Source organism: Zonotrichia albicollis, chromosome 19 (genome assembly GCF_047830755.1).
Source record: "Zonotrichia albicollis isolate bZonAlb1 chromosome 19, bZonAlb1.hap1, whole genome shotgun sequence".
NCBI classification, from domain to species: domain Eukaryota; kingdom Metazoa; phylum Chordata; class Aves; order Passeriformes; family Passerellidae; genus Zonotrichia; species Zonotrichia albicollis.
In genome coordinates, this window is record NC_133837.1 from 2,917,241 (window position 1) to 2,935,486 (window position 18,246).

At 44.1% G+C, this 18,246-nt stretch overlaps 1 protein-coding gene across 1 annotated transcript in view; it reads right to left on the minus strand.

Moving 5' to 3' along the window:
• The window catches only part of LOC102072978 (uncharacterized), a 63,936-nt gene extending 48,425 nt beyond the window's left edge, over positions 1 to 15,511 (minus strand). Inside the window, exon 1 of the mRNA XM_074555354.1 lies at positions 15,369 to 15,511. Within this exon, the coding sequence (XP_074411455.1) occupies positions 15,369 to 15,511 (143 nt within the window). The remainder of the gene's footprint in view (positions 1 to 15,368) is intronic.
• Positions 15,512 to 18,246: the final 2,735 nt, after the last annotated feature.

Consider the following 18,246-nt stretch of genomic DNA (forward strand, 5'->3'; position numbering starts at 1 on the left):
AGTAGCACTGCTGAGGCCAGGACACGAGCTGTCTTTTGACCCACCAGTTGATGACCGAGGGTAGGAAGGCCCCTTTGCTAACAGAACATGAGCTTTGAAAAGACACCATTGGCATTGAAGCCAACATGAGTGTCACAGCTTACCTCCAAACTGCTCAGGAATGTTATATGAGGCATATTAGACCTACCACAAGTTCAGGGAAATCACTTAGGAATCAAAATCTATGATGATTTAAGTAGTGAAAGCAATCAGTGTATGCAACCCTGGCTGGAGGGAGCACCCCAAAATGGGGAAAAGATGAATGGCCACCAGAGAAAAGGATACCACACTATGGACCAGCCACTTGCAATGCTTATGAATTAATATGAGGTGCCAGAGTGACACCGTGCCCCGGTCACAAGAGGAGGAGATGACACTGGTCACCGGTGAGCTCTGACCCCCTTTCCTCTCGGCACGCATCACAAGTGGCCACTCCCCACTTCAGCCACCAGCAGGCAGAGGGCAGCGGGTCAGTCACAAGCTGAGGTCCCATAGTGAGAGAAGCGGCCGACAAGTGTAGACCCAAGCTGACGGATTGAGGCAAAGGAAAGAGGGAACGACCCCTTGCTTGCATCTCAGAACTGTCATTATTACTTCCTGTGAAAAGAGTGGTACAGGTGCAGGAGCTGGAAGGGGAGACAGAGAAAAAGGCGATTTTTAAAGAGGAGCTGTCCCCTGGGAGAAGACAGCCTAACAACAAATCAAGGGCCAGATAGGAGGAGTATAGGGGACATACATAAACATAAAACCAAGAGGGAAGGGAAGAGTGAATACCAACGAGTGAAGGGAAATATCATAACTGACAACTAACTTTCTAGATAAATCTATGTAGCAAATAATGACAGACAAGCTGCAGGGGCAGAGTTTGGAGGATGGACAGGGAAAGATCTGGAAATACCAGAACTTACATGGGGAAAGGTAGGAAATTAGATGGTAAACAATTTTAGGGAGAGACTATTAGGAAAACCAAACAGGGGTGAATAGGAACAAATAATTGCAACATTTTAAATAATTTCTTAAACAAAAATAAAAGTCCAACACCCCACTGCCACACCAGAGAACCCATTTGTAATTTGAATAAGATATTTAGGTTACAAGCTGTGTTTGAAATAATAACCAACCAGACAGCTACAGCTCTTTGCCTTCTTGACGACCAATCTATTCCAATGACGAATGCAATATTTCAGCATTGGATGATATAAGATTGTCTATTAGCAGAAGGAGGAGGAGTTTGTGGAAAATTAAATTATTCAAACTGCTGTTTGCAAAGAGATGGCAACGGAAAAGAGGTCAAACAAATAACAAAGGTAGCTCAGTCCAAAGCTGGAAAGGATGGGAATGGGACATGTTGTCATGGATATCTGTCAATCTTTGGGTTAAACGAATACTATTTCTCCTCTTCTGTGCTATTGTAACTCTAGTCTTTTTACCATGCATGACACCTTGCTGAGCGCAACACTTTCAGTAGGTGATCAAGGGGATGCATGTAGTAGTCATGCCTATTGATGCAGAAATGACTACAAAAGGGTAGAAAATTGTCACTGCAAATAATTGCAAAACCAAAGAAGACCCAGGAAGAAATACTTAAATCAATGGTAATTATTGGAATAAAAATCTCAATATAACCAGTTAGATGGTGCCTGGGCCAGTTCTGACCCTCGCTGCTGGGCCAAAGGCAGCACTGTGGTGCTTTACCCCAGAGATACCTCGGCTGCCGGAGATTGCAGCGGGGCACTGAGCAAGTCCAGGCTTGTCAGGGACTCCGTTTACCTCAGGAGAGAGAGCTTCTGGCGATGGTGAAGAGAAAAAGGAGAGGATTCTGCTGGAGGGTTATATCCAGATGTTTATTCCATGGTTACAGAGATCTGAACCGGGGCAACTGCTCCACCAGAATGCGGCCGCATAGTCTGATTGACCTTTTAAGCTCTGGGACAGGGGAAGGGGAGGGGACAGGTGAGCTACCAACCAGGTGAAAGGGGCAGGGTCTCAAGGGACTAGGGACACCTATCCAATGTCCTCCAGGCCTGAAGGACCAACCACACGACGCCTTGCTAGAATGTTAAACCTGATTGACAGGGCACACTCAGCAAGGGGCGAGGGGGGAAGAGAGAAGGGAATATTGGCACACCTGAGGAACAGACACGGAAGCTAAAAACACACCACAACAGTAATTAATATCTGTAAAGACAATTATGGAGAAAATAGAAAGAGGTGGGATTGAAATGATTAAGATGAAAGGTGTCAGCAAATTAACAGTAGTTTTATGGCCCTTGTATTTACGGGAGGGTGAAACCTCTGTGTTAAACCCTCTGGGATCATCACTTGAGCCTCCTGTGTTTCTCAAGCTGTCAGAGCAAAATTGACCCACCAAACTTGTATGTGTCTCAATCTTAATCTTGGCATCATCCTTCAAGTGTATTTCCTCACAATGAAATTGGAGTAGAAAATGCTTTAGGAAATGCTTTGCAGCCCCTTCTTTGCCAAAAGCCCAATCGGCTTTAATTAGAAATGTTCTTCAAGTACAAGGTTTGCATGCAGCCAGTGAGACTCACATTTTAGAAGGACCATCAATGGTCTGATAAAGACGTAGCACTTTCAAGCAGGCTGCTGGGACTTAAGAAGATATTTGAATTCTCTTGACATGCAGTTCTAGTAGCGGAAAATGAAATGCTGTTAGACAAGCCTGCTCCCCAAATAGGCTTTGCCTGGATCCACCTGCCCTGCAGCACAGCCTTCTCCCTTTCTCCTTACTGCCCTCTGCTCAGGATCAACACACACCTGGGGTATTTAAATTCCTGTAAGACACAGTGCAGCTGATGGGCAGCAAATGCAGCCTTCCCAAAGGGGCAGCCAATGACCCAGCCTGCAGGGAAGACTTCAGGGAGGAATAGAAGTTTCCTGAGTGGCTTTTCATGGTCCTCTCTTTGCCATGCAGACAATGGCATGCATGGCGCAGCTCCATTTTGGCAGTCAGTCCTGAGGCAGGGCTGTGGGGAGGACAGGGTGAGCTGTCTCTTCCTTGCTCTGATACCTGGGCTGATAGCAATGACACAGTGACTTTGGCAAGCTGATGCTGCCTGTGTCATCACCCCCTTGAGTTGGTCTGGGCAGCACCATGGGAAGATCTTGCTCTGCTTGTGGGCTCAGTGATGACCCTGAGACTGTCACAGCAGTTTGGAACATGGTGCTAAGGACTCTAGTTTTGTGGGTTTGATCCTGTGTGGGCCATTTGATGGTCCTTGTGAGTCCCTTCCAACCCATCATATTCTGTGATGGGATACTTTGTACACAGCAGGAAGCTTTGACTAAGAAGTAAGTGCTACCAAGGCCTGGGGGTACAGGTTCCTGCTGACAGATACCCAGGGTAAGCCTCTCTCTCTAGCAGGATCAACACACAGATATTTGTTTCCCTGGCCCAATTCAAAACCCCAGTGATGGAGGGTTAACAGCTGTCAGAGAGCTTCAGTCACTGCCAAAGAGCCACCACCCTTCAGGTCTCACTTTGTACCACCTCCCATTATGGTTAAATGCAAAGCATCACAAATAAAAATCTCTCCTTGCTTCTCTCCTGTGAATTGTCCTGCAGGAGACAGAGAGAGGGAACCCTCTGACTTCAAAAAGTTTTGCAGAAGATTTGTACACTAACAAAGTCCTTCCCTTTCTATTTCTGAAATTTGACCTATCAAAATCACACCAAATGTTGACTTTTGTTTGTCTTTTCTCCTGTTTGAATAATTTCTACCATTAATGAGTTCTTAAAATTGGTATTATTGGAGAAGTCTATGGATATGTCCCAGCAGTAGACCATTCCCATGAATTGCTGGCGAGCCCTTCTCAGCCAATTGCCAGGGCATCAACTGCCCATGGATCCTGTGATGGGCATTTCAGGTCTTTGGGTTTTTTTAATGTATCCCTTTCAAAAGGCTTTTCCCAAGACTCGCTCTTTCAGGTAGGCAGTGTCTCCTGCCTTTCCTGTTTAAAACTGAATGACACAACACTCATGGATGTAATTACTGCTGAGAGCTCAAAGCTGAAGGAAAAACTCGCATGCTGAGACAGCAAGGAGACAGAAAAAGAAAAACAGAAAAGACCACGAGGTCAATTTGCCCCGACCTAGAAATTCCTTTGATAAAGAAGAACTGGTGCTAAGTGTCATGTGGGATGAATATGTATGAACTTATTGTGAAACTGTATGCATATGCATTTGGAAGGGGGATAAAAGGAGGTCTGAAATTTTCAGGGGTACACATGCCTTTTGAGGAGAATTTTTCTCCGTGTGCGTCCGGTGCCATAAATAAACATACCGAGCTTTACAACTTTTATAAAGTTGTGAGGTTTCTTCTTTTCTCCGCAAAACATTTTGGCGAGCCAAGCCAGGAGTTCTCTGTCCCCACGGGGGCAGGGGGGATAGACGGACCTCCAAGGCGCGCCCCAGGATTTTTTCCTGGTGGGGCTCCGCTTGTCTCAACTTGCCACCTGCGAGGACAGACAACGACCCGCTGGCCTGCGGAGGAAGATATGGTATGTACTAAGGGGCCCCAGGGGGGAGGAAGGAGAGAAAGGGAGTAAATCACCCAGAGATGTCTGGGTTCATGGGTTCAGCTGATAGAGCAGCTGTATTAGAAAAAGGGTTCATCGTTCTGATAGAGCAGACCACTAGCGGCTTTGGGGGTAAGCCGGGTGAACCCGTGTATGTGTGTATTGGGGATTCATAGTTCTGATAGAGCAGAACTGGTGAGCCCGTGTGTGTTTTGTTTGTGTGTGTGTGTGATGTCCGGACACTGTGTTGCTGTATGGATAATGTGTGTGGCCAGTGCACTGTGTTTGTGATCGTGCAGGTGATATGTGTATGGTGTATAAAAGAGAGTAAATCTACAGTGCCCTACAGTGCGGGGGGGTCAGTACTACCTGTGTTTGAAGCAGCCGAGTGAGGCCAGAGGCGCCAGCTGCAGCAGGCTGCGGGGGCAGAGAGAGAAGTGCCCCGCGGAGAAGCGAGTGGAGGAATGTCAGTGATGGTATTTATCGTGTTTGAATGTAGTGATTTGTGTAGATTTGGTACATTTTAACCGTGAGTATGAGCTCAGAGAGTTCCTTTGCCTTGGATGTTTGGACTTGATCTCTAGACTGTGCGCTGTTATTTTGATTGTGTCCAGGAAAATTGATGAGTAAATGCCGAATTATGGTATGCTGTGTTGTGTTGAGAAAAGTGAGCACTTTGAGAGATATGCCCTTTCCCAGTGATTTTGTGTGGTGACTTTCTTCCGCTGCATTGTGGTGTTTGTGGAGATTTTAAGATTTTGTTGCAACAAGAGTAGCATTTTACATAGGAGAACTATAGTACGGTGATTTATGCTTAACTTCGACAAAACGAGTTAAAGGAATTCAAAGAATTCTCCCCCTCATAGTAATTCAAGCCTTGGCTCTAGTGAATTTGAGATAAAGGGCGGGGGGGGGAGAGAGTGCGTGTGTCTGTGGGCATATCAGAGTTTCGGCTGTGACTAGCAGAGCCTTTTTGCAAAGCAGTAAAACAAGTGTAAGTAGACACAGTGCTTAATTAGATTGTGCAAGAAGAGAACTAGAAAAGACTGATATTTTGTAAAACAGAGTTTATATAGAAGGGATGAATGAGATGAATTAGTTAATGAGACTTATGAGATTTATGAGACTTCAGTTGGTACCGCAGTAAATCTTTACTGAAAACAATCTGCTGAAAGGATTTAAAGTTCTCTGTAACAAACAGAATAGCCTGCCTTTGTGAGCAATTTCGGGGAGCCTTTGGTACATCAAGAGGCTAGCAGGCTGTGTGAGGTGACAGTGGCTGTGCCCTGGGCACAGGGACAGCTCTGGCTGCCCTGTCTCCCCAGGGAACACAGGAATGGCCTGTGAGCAAGAGCTGGATGTGCAGGTATTATTGCAGTGCGGTGTTTATGAGAAACACTGGTATTGCTGTTTTGCTGTTCCAATAAGTGTCAGGGTACACGCCCCGAGTGTAAATTAAAGGTTTCTGGTCAAGCGGATTCAGAACCTAAGGTCTTAGAGCTTGTGTGTGGGAATCACATCTGATACCTTCCACCTGGAGCTGTGTGTATAGGAGGAAAACTGAGAAACTACTGTGAAGGTCTGTAAAAAGGTTTGAGTGGAAGCGAGATAGGGCAAGGAGAAATAAATAATGAGAACTGATCAGAGCAAACAGGTTCCTAAATTAGCCCCTTTTGGGAGGGGCTCACTGGGAGGAGGTTGCCAGTAAGAGCAGCTCAGAAAATAAAAAGATTTATACTGCTTCATTGCTGTTAGTACTGTTTTATAATAGGAAGATAAATGGGATAGTTTTTGTATGCTGAAATGTCTTTTGTTTTAAGAAATCACCCAGAATGACAAAGAGACTGTGAGATCAGACCGCTCTCTGGTCTTGGCCCTTGAAAAAGAAAACAAGGCAAAGAGAAAGCAAATCAAACATGTTGTTCAGCATGCAGCATAAGATAGCAACGTATGAAATCAGGCAAGGATTATCATGCTGAAATGCAAAGCAATCACAGTTCACAAAATGAGTACATATGATTTGCTAAAGGCTCCTCCCAAGGTAAGGGAAGAGGGGTAAAGGTGACCTTCCCAAAAGGGAAGAATTTTTGTCGGCACAAAGGTCATATATTCAGTTTTAAATAAAGCTTTAGTACCTGTGGAGAATGTTTATGTTTTAGTGTGGGGAATGAACAACTGGCCAGTCTGAGAAGGCATGCTTTTGCAAACCTTTAAAGTAACATGTGTACTATGTGTACCTAAAAGCTTTTGTACAATTCGCTCAATTTGCTAAACATTCTCAAATGAGAAAGGTTACTCTGAAGGCAAATAATATAAAGATATTAGGCTTAATATTAATAGACACTGAAATTAAGAAAGACATTAGTAAGGAGATATTAGAATAAGTAAATAAGTGTTTTCAAGGGTATTAGCCTCTGCTGAACCAGGGAGAGTGAAAGATGCTCCCCCATGGGATGCTCCCCCATCAAGCTTAATGAAAGAACACAACCAGTGAGAACTGAGTAGTACCCTCAAAGGGAAGGTAAGGAAGGAATCAGTCCAATAACTGATAGTACTGGATTAAGGGCTGTCAATAAGATAACACAGAATTTGTACCCTGTGGTAGCAAATCCATAGACCTTACTAACTTGTTTAACACCTGAGCTAACCTGGTTCACTGTTTTAGGCCTAAGAGATGCCTTCTTTTGCCTCCGTATCCACGAAGCCAGCCAGAACATTTTTGCATTCAAACACAAGCTCACATAGTCCATGTGCCTGAAGGCTTCAAAATTCTCCACTCCGATTGGAGAACAGCTTGCAAAGACCCAGAGTCCCGGGAAGCTCCACAAGAGGAAAGGAGGCTGTTGCAGTACATAGATGATCTTCTAGTAGCCACTCGGACGAAGGAAGCAAGAGAAGCCTGGACAGTAAGCCTTTTGAATTTCCTAGGACTCCAAGGGTGCAGAGTCTCAAAGAAAAAGGCACAGGTAGTGAAACAGAAGGTAATCTACCTGGGGTAAGAAGTGAGTGCTGAGCAGCAGACTTTAAGGCAGGGAAGCCCTATGCCAAACCCTGAACCCCAGACAACGAAAGAACTCCCAACCTTCTTAGGCATGGCAGGGTAGTGCCAGCTGTGGGTTTATAATTATGGACTGTTTGCCAGACCCCTCTATGCTCTTATTGCCAATGGGAACTGAGATCTCCAGTGGACAAGAGACGCCACATGGGCCTTTCGCCAGCTAGAGACTGCCCTCATGTCGGCTCCAGCTTTGAAACTTCCAGATGTAAGTAAAGCATTCTTTCTATTTTTCCACGCAAGGAATTGCCCTGGGAATATTGGCTCAAGACTTGGGTCCATACCAGAGGGTAGTTGCTTACTTCTCTAAGCAACTAGATCCAACAGCCAAAGGATGGCCAGGTTCCCTCAGAGCTGTAGCAGCAGTTGTGCTGAACATTCAAGAGGCACACAAGTTTACCCTGGGACAAAAATGACTGTGCTAGTGTCCCACACAGTGTCCGCATTACTGGAAGTAAAGGGTGGCCACTGGCTTTTCACCAGAGAGGTTTCTGAAATACCAGGCCATCATGGTAGAGCAAGATGATGTAGAGATAGTGGTGACTAATATTGTCAACCCAGCTTCTTTTCTCAGTGGAATCAAGGAGAAGCAGTACACCATAGTTGCCTAGAGACCATTGAAGCTACCTACTCCAGCCGCCCAGACTTACAGGACACTCCTCCGGACGATGCAGAGGCCTGGTTCACCGACAAGAAAGCGACATTGCAAAGTTCACAGTGACTACCTGCAGAGAGGTAATAGTGTCTGGACCCTTACCAACAGGTACCTCTGCACAGGATGCTGAGATAAATGCATGGACCCATGCCTTAGAAACAGCAAAAGGCATTCAGAGTTGTGCATGCACATGGAGCCATCTGGAAGGAGAGGGGACTGCTGACCTCACAGGGAAAGAAGAGACAATCCAGCTGCTGGAAGCAGTTCAGCTACCTGAAAAGGCATATTAAGGCACACCAGAGAGTGAGCTTAAAAATTGCAGGAAAGAAATGAGCTGGCGGATGGGGAGGCAAAGAAAGCAGCAAAGGGTGAGGTACAGATTTTCCTCGAAGGTAAGCCATAATACAATAATACTAATCAAAAGAGACGTACAACTGCAAGGGGTGGGCTACCATTGAAAGAGAGCTAGTAATCCCTTCCCATTTTCGTGGTTACTAGTGAAGGAAGGGCACTAGAAAACACACTAGGGCCTAACTACTTAAAGCCTTTTATAGAGTGTGGCTCCTTTCTCGAAATGACCAAGGCTGCGAGTGATACAGAGTGCATTGAAATGAAGTGTTGACTTTGAAGTAGTAATTCCCACAGGCTTTCTAGAACACACATCTGATTGAAAGAATTGTTGTATCGTTGTCAGGAATTTATATGCCACTATCACTCAGGTGAGTTGATAATGTGATCCTTGCCTCCAGACTAACCTCAAAATACCCCCCGGGCCAAAACTCGATCAGACTGGGAGAGGCCATGGGCCTGTACAGTAGCAGCAAATCAACTTTTCAGAACTTCCAAGGAAAGGGGGGTATCAGTACTTACTGGTATTAATAAATACATTTTCAGGGTGGCCAGAAACATTCCCCACCAGAACTGTCAAAGCTCAAGAAGTGACCAGATCATTTTCACAAGAGATAATACCACGCTTCAGAGTTCCAGCCACAATATCCTCAGATAAAGAATCACCTTTCATTTCCAAAATAGTGCAACAGATTAGAAGCCATCTGGGCATAGATTAGGAACTTCACACCCCATACCGCTCCCAGTCAAGCAGCCAGGGGGAGAGAATGAATCATTTGATTAAGCAGCAAATCATAAGACTGGGGCAAGAAGCTCTTCCACTAGCACTATTGCAAATTCAAACTAAACCTTTTGAGCTAAAGGAATGCTGAATCCTTTTGGAATGCCTTATAGAAGACCATATAGAATACAAGGGGAATGTCCAGAATGTCCACTTACATGGTGGCATTAAGCAAACAGCTCAGAGTAATTGAGAAACATGTGGCTGGAACTCGGAGCAGGGATTTAGATAGCCTGGGGTTGATGTATATGTTAAGTCTCTTACAGAGAAGACTTCAGAACCATAGTGGGAGAGATCACTGCAAGTACCTCTCACCACCTTCACTGCAATCAAAATCAAGGAGCAGAATGCTGGATCCATCACTCTCGGGTGAAGAAGGCCCAGAAGCCCCTTCAGGAGTGACACCAGGAGACAATGAACCGAGACTAAAACTTATTCAGGGAAAATGAGTATATTGCGGTCGGGAGTAGCTCATACTTTAGTGTACAGAATTGTTTTGTATGGAATTATAACTGAAGTTTTAGAACTAGAGAGTACCTCTACCCAAAGCAATGCTGAACGGCCTTGGTCCCTGGCATTTAATCAGTATACTGGATCCATGGGAAAACCTGAGATAAAAGATTTAAACATATCTACTGTAGTAATCCACGAGAATCAGGTATGTGAGGAGTAAGAATAGCAAGAACAGGAACTGTGAACACTTCAAGGAATATGAGGAGAAGAAATCAAAGTAAAGTGCTTAGTCATCAATAGGATGGCTTATGAGAGACCAGATGTAATTAGTGTCTGAACCTCCCCTGGTGTATATGAACACCAGGAAGTCTGTGATAACCTAAGTGAATCAGACTGTTGGTGTAATTTCACCCTGATACAGCCTGTAGAAGCGACCTGCCTTTGAGCTCGAGTTACTGTCAGACTTTCATTTGAATTCAAAGTGGACACTGCACTTTTTACCATAGCGGGGCCTTATACACCCCACACTAGTTCAGACTCTACCCAAACTCCAAACTTGAACCTAACGTAGTAAAGAATGTGACTGAACAACAGCTATTATTCAATCCAGAATGGTCTCTCAAACGTGTGGAGTTGATAATGCAAATTAGCATCTCAAAAAGCCAACCAGTCTGCTCCTCCTTCCTAAAAACTTCCTTCGAGGGCTGGACAACATGGTCACAAAAACAGGCATATCTCAGGAGCAGACAAGAAAGGAAGGAGCCAGCTCTCCTGGTGCCTAAAACCAGGAACACCAAGAAATCAGTTTCCTTAAGTCATTTTCCAACCTGGTTGGCTGAACCCCCAGGCAATGGCTGGTAAAAGGTGCTGAACTGCAGGTGGTAAATTAACCCAAGCAAAGAAGGTGATTTTCCTTATTTATAGCTATTCCTTTTCCTACTGAGATTTGGATCAGTGATTGTCCCAGTCTGAGGCAGTTGGATTCTGCTTAAAAGAGGTAGAGAGAGAGACCCCCTCAGAGCTCAGCAGCAGGCTGTAGGATTTTGAGCATCACTTTTGTGCTGAGTGTTCCAAGCAGCAGAAACCTGATCCCAGTTTCTTCTGAGGAACTGCAATGAATTCAAGCTCTTCTCTCAAGATTTCCCCTCCATTATCTTCTGCCCTGTCCACAGCTAGGGGCAAGGTGGGTGAGGTTTTGTAGACCAGGAGAGACATTCCTGCTTGCCACACATCTGAGAAATCAGGTGCTTTGGAGGGAGAGGGAGAGGTTAGATTCCCTGAAGTCTCTACATTTCAGAACAAACATCTGCCTCAAGTATGACCTAAACCTCTGTCAGATACACTTGTGAAGTGTGTCTGAATTTGCAGTGTGAGCCCAGCACATCCCTCTGGCAAGGAGGGATGGTCATGGACAGAAAGCAGTTCCTGTTCCCCATAACAAACATCTAACTGGCATATTAGGGACAAGATTAGGAGTTTTAAATGGAATTGATTCAGAAATACTGATGAATAAACTGGCTGCTGCAGCAGGCAGCCTAACAAAATTGAAGCAGCCTTTATAGTAATCTCTATTGGCATTAGGAACTAGCCAGTGACAGATTTCAAAAGTACTGCCAAAGTAAAGAAGTATGAAGAGGCTGGGGACCAAGACTACCAATTGATAGTAGAAGCACTTAGTATAGTTCAAGATAATGTGTCTTTAGCTTTCAATTGTATACAAGCACAGTTATGGATACAAGCAACAGCAGCTCTGATCATATAGCAAAGGAGTGAAGGTAATTTTCCAGCTGAAATTCGGAAAATTGAGTAGGATAATGCAATTGATTTTGAAAGGAAGTTTCAATCCTGGTGGACTATGGTGAATTTCACCTATGATCCTGTTTCTAATGTGGCCACTGCCTTTGTGCTTACCATACGTAATGCCACTGTTTATGTTATGCATCCCATCATTGCCCTAAGATTAAACCATGAAGAAACAACACTCTATCCTTCAGAACATAGAGTGTGGGCACGAAAAGATGAATGAAAAGTGGCAGACAGTAAACTTAGAATCCTGCATTACTAGAGAACAAATGGGATTCATTTGTGAAAGCAATACTGCTAATGCCCAGGATGTGTTTGGACACTGAACAGGGTATTTGCCACTTTGAAATTCATCCAGTCACTGACCAGAAAACTGTGCTCGGATATACTGGAAAAAAGTGTGTGTTTGAGAACTGCTTGTGCTGCTGTACAAATTGATAGCAATGATGTTATTCTGTTTAGTAGAAACCATTCTAATCTCTGTATTTGTAATTTTGTTAAGATTATTGGGTGTGATTTTTCGTATTTGGTACCAGTAACATCCCACCAGCTGATTACAGCCAATTACACAGTGTATCACAGACTACTACCTACCCCTATTGGGGCGAACCTTACATTGGTAAAACAATTAATTAAGCACCAAGACCTATTAGAAGTCCTGAAAGAAATCCAAGAAAGTAGAAAGAAAACCTTAATTACTGTCCAACATGATACAAAGGAGATAACCAGAGTTCTACAAAGAATAAAATAAAATACGGATAATCACTGGTGAGATTTGATCTTTGGGTGGTCACCAACTGCAAATGGAATCTTTAATAAGTTGTGCCACCCTATTGTAGTTTTACTAATATTAGTTGGGATAAGCTTAAGATTATCTATTACATTGTTAATTTAGAACTGGAGAATACTACAACGAATGGCTGTACTAACCTCTTTATCAAACGTACATAGTGAAGCATTAAAAGACACTTATTGTCATGAAAGTTTTCATTAAGTAAAAGAATTTACTTATTTCCTAGGAAAGGGGGAATGAGACAGAGTAGGGATCCATCCTGAATTAGGTGAAGTGTCTGACAATGGTGAAAAGTCAAACGGCCAAAGCTGAAGGAAAAACTCGCATGCCGAGACAGCAAGGAGACAGAGAAAGAAAAACAGAAAAGACCACGAGGTCAATTTGCCCCGACCTAGAAATTCCTTTGATAAAGAAGAACTGGTGCTAAGTGTCATGTGGGATGAATATGTATGAACGTATTGTGAAACTGTATGCATATGCATTTGGAAGGGGGATAAAAGGAGGTCTGAAATTTTCAGGGGTACACATGCCTTTTGAGGAGAATTTTTCTCCGTGTGCATCCGGCGCCGTGAATAAACATACCGAGCTTTACAACTTTTATAAAGTTGTGAGGTTTCTTCTTTTCTCCGCAAAACATATACTGGGATTTAAAGTTGACTCTCAGGAGGAAGAGTCAAAAAGACTGAACTGTATGGGAAAACATTGGTATCAGAGTTCTAATATTGCTTAAAATGTTTCAAAACTGTTTTGTGTAAATTATGTTGGTAAAAAGTTAAAGGCTGTAAATAAGTAATTCTGGTTAAGTTCCCCAATATATTTCTAAAGACTCCAGGTTAATCCTCTACAGAACACTCCCCTGGGGGAAACTAAAATTTGTAGAGAACAGACCAAGAGAGGCTTAACCAGAGAAGTGGGTAGAAGGGACTCTAAAGAGCTTGGAAGCTTCTCCTCAGTAAAAAATTCCCCAAGAGGCAAGGCCGGGTGGGCAGGCTGTGCAAGATGACCCATACCGGACTCTTGGGCAGGGTAGTAATGCTGGCTCTGATTGCTGGTGGTGCTCAGGGGAGCCCAGCTGAGCTGTGCAGTGAATGCTACCAACCCCACTATGAGGAGGAAGAGAGCTCCTTGTCGAGAGTCCACATCAGTTCTAACCCTGATTGTGTTAACCCCTCCCAATTGGTCCTTTATCAGAAAAATAAGAGAGTGTATTGGATAGCCCAGAATACTGCCACTTTTAGGCAGCCACTCCTAGGAGAGTGCCCTATAGGAGAAACCTGGTTGTGCTTTGAATGTGATGCTGCTGAAACAAGCTCAGCAGATCTAGTAAAAAGCAAAGAAATAGGAAAAATGGTAAGAAAAATTGTTTGTTACAAGTATTTATATGAATGTACTGGAAAAGAGATAAACCCCTTTTGGAACACATTTCAGGGGAGCTCTAAACCCCTAAGTTTATCTCATCTGGCAACTGCATTACTAGAGTGATAAAACCAATTTTCTTATTACCCAAAGAAACTGGATCAAGTTTGGGAGTTCCTATATATAATGATTTGGGAGAAATTAAACAAACCGGGAAAGTGAAATAGAAATTGAGAAAATCCAAAATTGTAAAAGCCAAGTTCGGATCCCAATATCTGTGTTGAGCAAAGTCATCCGGCTCCAGGCAGTATTAAAAATAAATAATTCAATTATTAGGGATATTTCAAACAAAATAAAAAGATTGGCATGTGTAAATAATCAAGATCAAACTCCTACACTTGATCCCAGTGGGTGGGAGAACTTAGAGATTTTCAGAAAATATGTATGGGAAACAGTGGTTTTTCTCGCTGTGTGTGTACTTGGAGGATTGCTCTTTTTACTATGCCTATTTATCTGTTTTAGTAAAACAGTATTGGCTGTACAAACCAACCTGAAGAAACCAAGAAAAGTAACCAGGTTAAGTAACCATGATTACCAAAGTGCACAAGAGATTTACAGTAGATTCAAAACAAAAAATTGTGAGTTGATGCGAGCTTAAGAATTTAAGCTCGATCAAAGAAAAAGAGGGGGGACTGTTATGAACAAAAATTCGGTTAATATTTTTTTTTTTTGTGAGAAAGAGTTACAGGGATGCAGCAAGATCTGTCTCTGCCAGGGTTCTTAGTGCTTTGCTATTGTAATACCGGGTCGTTGAGGCTTATCTCCTCTTTTGTATTAGTAAAAGGCCTGGCTGGGTGGGTGGATGGCCCTTCCCCGAGGCAGTGCGCTCTTCCAACATAGGGAAGACACCTGAGAGAGTGGGGGGGTTATGCAAAGTGACTCCAAGACCAGCATGCTTTGAGACCTCCACTCCAAAATGCAACGAGAAAACCCCAAAAACAACGAGCCAAATAAGAATTGAGAGACTAAAGTGATGTCTGGACATGAGGAGCCAAGTGCTGAGCCTGCAGAGTTGCGGAGCCCCTCTCGCCCTGAGCAGAGAGTCGTCCCAACGCTGGGACCAACCAGCTGAGAAGCTCAAAGGACCAAGATCTGACGGGGACATCACGCCCTAAAGGCTCCCACGAGGACTGGATCCCCCGGCTCTGCCCCCAGTGGACAGAGCTGCTCATATCCTCCTCCTCTGAGTCACGCTGGGAGACACGACGGGGACTGCAGCCCTGCTGAGCTGCCCAATCCTGAGCTGATCACTTTTAATAAAGGCATTAAAAAGGAGAAGAAGTCTCCTGGCCCTGTTTATTTCAACTTGCATCACACATTTTGCAAGAAATAAATGTTTAACCTGTTATGAGTAAAAAGTTGTCCATATTTTTAAAAGTTGCAGAGTTCACAAGTTAAACCAATTGCTGCCAAGTTGGAGTTCTAACTATTTATTGTTAATAATTTCATGTTGCAATCTTCTGTTAACAGTTTCCTTTTGATTTACCTGTTTTCAATAGTGCCCAGAGCCAGCTGGCCGCTGCCTTCCCGCCCCAGGAGCAGCTGCTCCCCCCACCTTTGGGCGTGGGCCCACCCATGCCAGGGGTAGCCCGAGGGCGCCCCAGGAGTAGCGGGGCGCCCATCCCTCATCGCGGGTCCTGGCCATGCCGGGGGAGCCCCCCGGGGGTGCCCTAGGGGTGCGGACCCGCCCCAGGAGCGGCGGGGCTCCCCCCTCCGCCTCAGCGCGGGTCCCGGCTGTGCCAGGAGAGCCCCGCGGGGACCAGCCCAGGTCACTGCGTCCCGCGGGGGCCACCGCTGGCCAGCTCCCTTAGCCGGGCATCGCCCTGCTGCTTCCTGGAAGACGGCACCCAGACGGTGAAGAGGAGGGGACATCGAGTTGGCATGCAAATGACATCGGATCTGGCATGCAATGGGAGAAGCCCCTCACCAAACCTAGCTAAAAACCCCTAAAAACAACGAGCCAACACAAAATTGACAAATCAAAGTGATGTCTAGGTCTGAAGAACAGAATCTAAAAAGACCCTTTTTACCCCTCACCCTAACCTCAAAAGATGTAGGCTAGACAGAGGACCTCGAATGGTAAACCAAAGAGGAGGGAATCTCCTGTAGGTCTCGATGGAAGCCCCACCTCTGCCCACAGACCAATGGACAAAGCTGCACTCCACCTCTGGGTCACTCCTGGGAACAGCAGTGGCTTGACCACAGACCCATCAGTTCTCCGCACCCAAGCTGATAATTTTTAATAAAGGCATTAAAAAGGAGAAAGGCCTCCTGCCCGTGTTTATTTCATAACCCTTTCTTTCTGCCACTATTTGAAGCCATTTCCAGTAACACAAGAGCAAACAGAACCTTGATTTTATGATACCTTTTCCATTTACTCCCCTGCTCCATCCAATTTTGACCTCTTACAACCAGAGGTCAGCAAGATGAACTGGAAAAACAGCAGGAATTCCTTGTGTTCAGCTAAACTAAACAAGTCCAGGATCCAGTAATTCCCAAATTCTAACCCCAAACCTGCCAATCACTTGCTGTATGGCTTTGAATTACTGGATTTGGGAATTTTGCTTTCAAATAGGTACATTGGAGAAGTGCACACCGTGCAAAAAACGGAACAGTGTCAGGAGAGCATTAGATTAAACAGCATTAAAATTCTTCAGAGCCCCTTCAGTGAGATTTGGTAACAGGCAAAATTTACCTTTTTAGAAATCTTTCATTTGAAATTTATTTAATAATTTTATGGATGAAATCACACTACTTAAACTTTACTTAATGATAAAATACAGAGATTATGAGAAAAGGGAGTTACTTGCTAACCGCAATGAAACCCTCTCCCAACAGCAGAGCTGTCTCAGGACAAACTGGTCAGTACCATCCAACAGCCAAGTGTTCCATAAGTGATGCTGAGCTGTGCTCTACTGAAGTCAGAAACCACTTCCAGCACCTGGATTTCTGAAATTCAGGTCTCAGTCCTGAAAGGGTTAAAAGCATTGTGTCTAGGCATACTTGAGCAAGAGTAAAATACATTTTAACCAATATAGAAGCTAGCAAAAATTAGCAATAAGAGATACAGGATGAAACTTGGTGAGAAGTATGCAAAAATGAAGGACAGAGTTTGCTAGAACCAGCAAGAAAATCCCTGAAGCAGCTAATGAGAGATTGCTCATGTCTAGAGGAGAAAGGTGAAAAGGGCGCAGGGATGAAGACATCCAGCCTGCATCAAGGGACCACTGAGGAAGATGCAGAGCCTTCCTCAGCGACCACACGGGTGCACTACGCCTGCCCTTCCCGTGTGCTAATGATCATGAGGTCTAAGAAATAGTTTGCATAACCACACCTTTTCATTTTTTGCATGAATATGCAAAAAAATATGACCATATATTGAAATATGCTCTGTACCTGTGTGCGTGCTGTTAGGAGGAGATAACCCCGTGCACCCAGCACTCTGAATAAAGAAAATACTTGCTTCTCAGACTTGGTCTCAGAAATGTCTCTTGGCCCGTTTGAGGCGATTCAGTCCCAGACAGACTTCAGCCAGAGATTTGTTCGTAACAGAAGAATCCTACAGCAAGCATCTTAATCAGTGCATATTAACAGTCTGCTTATTTTTTAATTTTACTCTTCCATCCTAGGGTCTTCAGGTTGAGATTAAACTCTGTACTCAGTTTAATACATCCAGAGCATACTCTGCTTTTTCCAAGACTTGTGAATTCAAGTTCTCATCTCACAATTAATCACTGGCAAAAACACTTCAAAAACCTAATATTTCTGAACATACGGTATTTTATTTTTTAAAATAGCATGACAAGAATTCACCAATGGGCTCCTATAGTCAAAATCTTTGATGTGGTTATACAATCAATTTTTCTCATGCTCAGAGTACATCTTCTGGGATGCCACATTCACTGAAGTCTTAATGACTGGTTACTGGAGCACCTTGACTGGTGCTGTTACCTCCCAAAAAATTCCCTTGTGGAAAGAGGTCAGACATGAGTCACAATTTACTCTCAAATCAGGGTTTTACTGTAGTAGGTCCCTAATCAGCCTTTATTTCATGAATTTAAGCAGAACAAGCTAGCCACTTTAAGAAGGGAGAAGAGGAGCAGGATTTGGCAGCAGATGAAGAAGCAGCAGCAGACCCTCTACCCCAGTCCCAGCTTGGGGATCCTGATGGATTTTCACCACTGATTTAAATTTCACCACTGATTTAAAAATCATGTGATACTTAGGATTCTTTGCTTTCACAAAAAGATAAGACTGGCGTTTTCCTAAAAATTAAACCCATGTTAGATGCAGTTGTTTCTGTGACACTAGATACAGGAAAGCATAAACGGGGTGGGGTTTTTTCAGCTCTTGGTTTAGGGCAC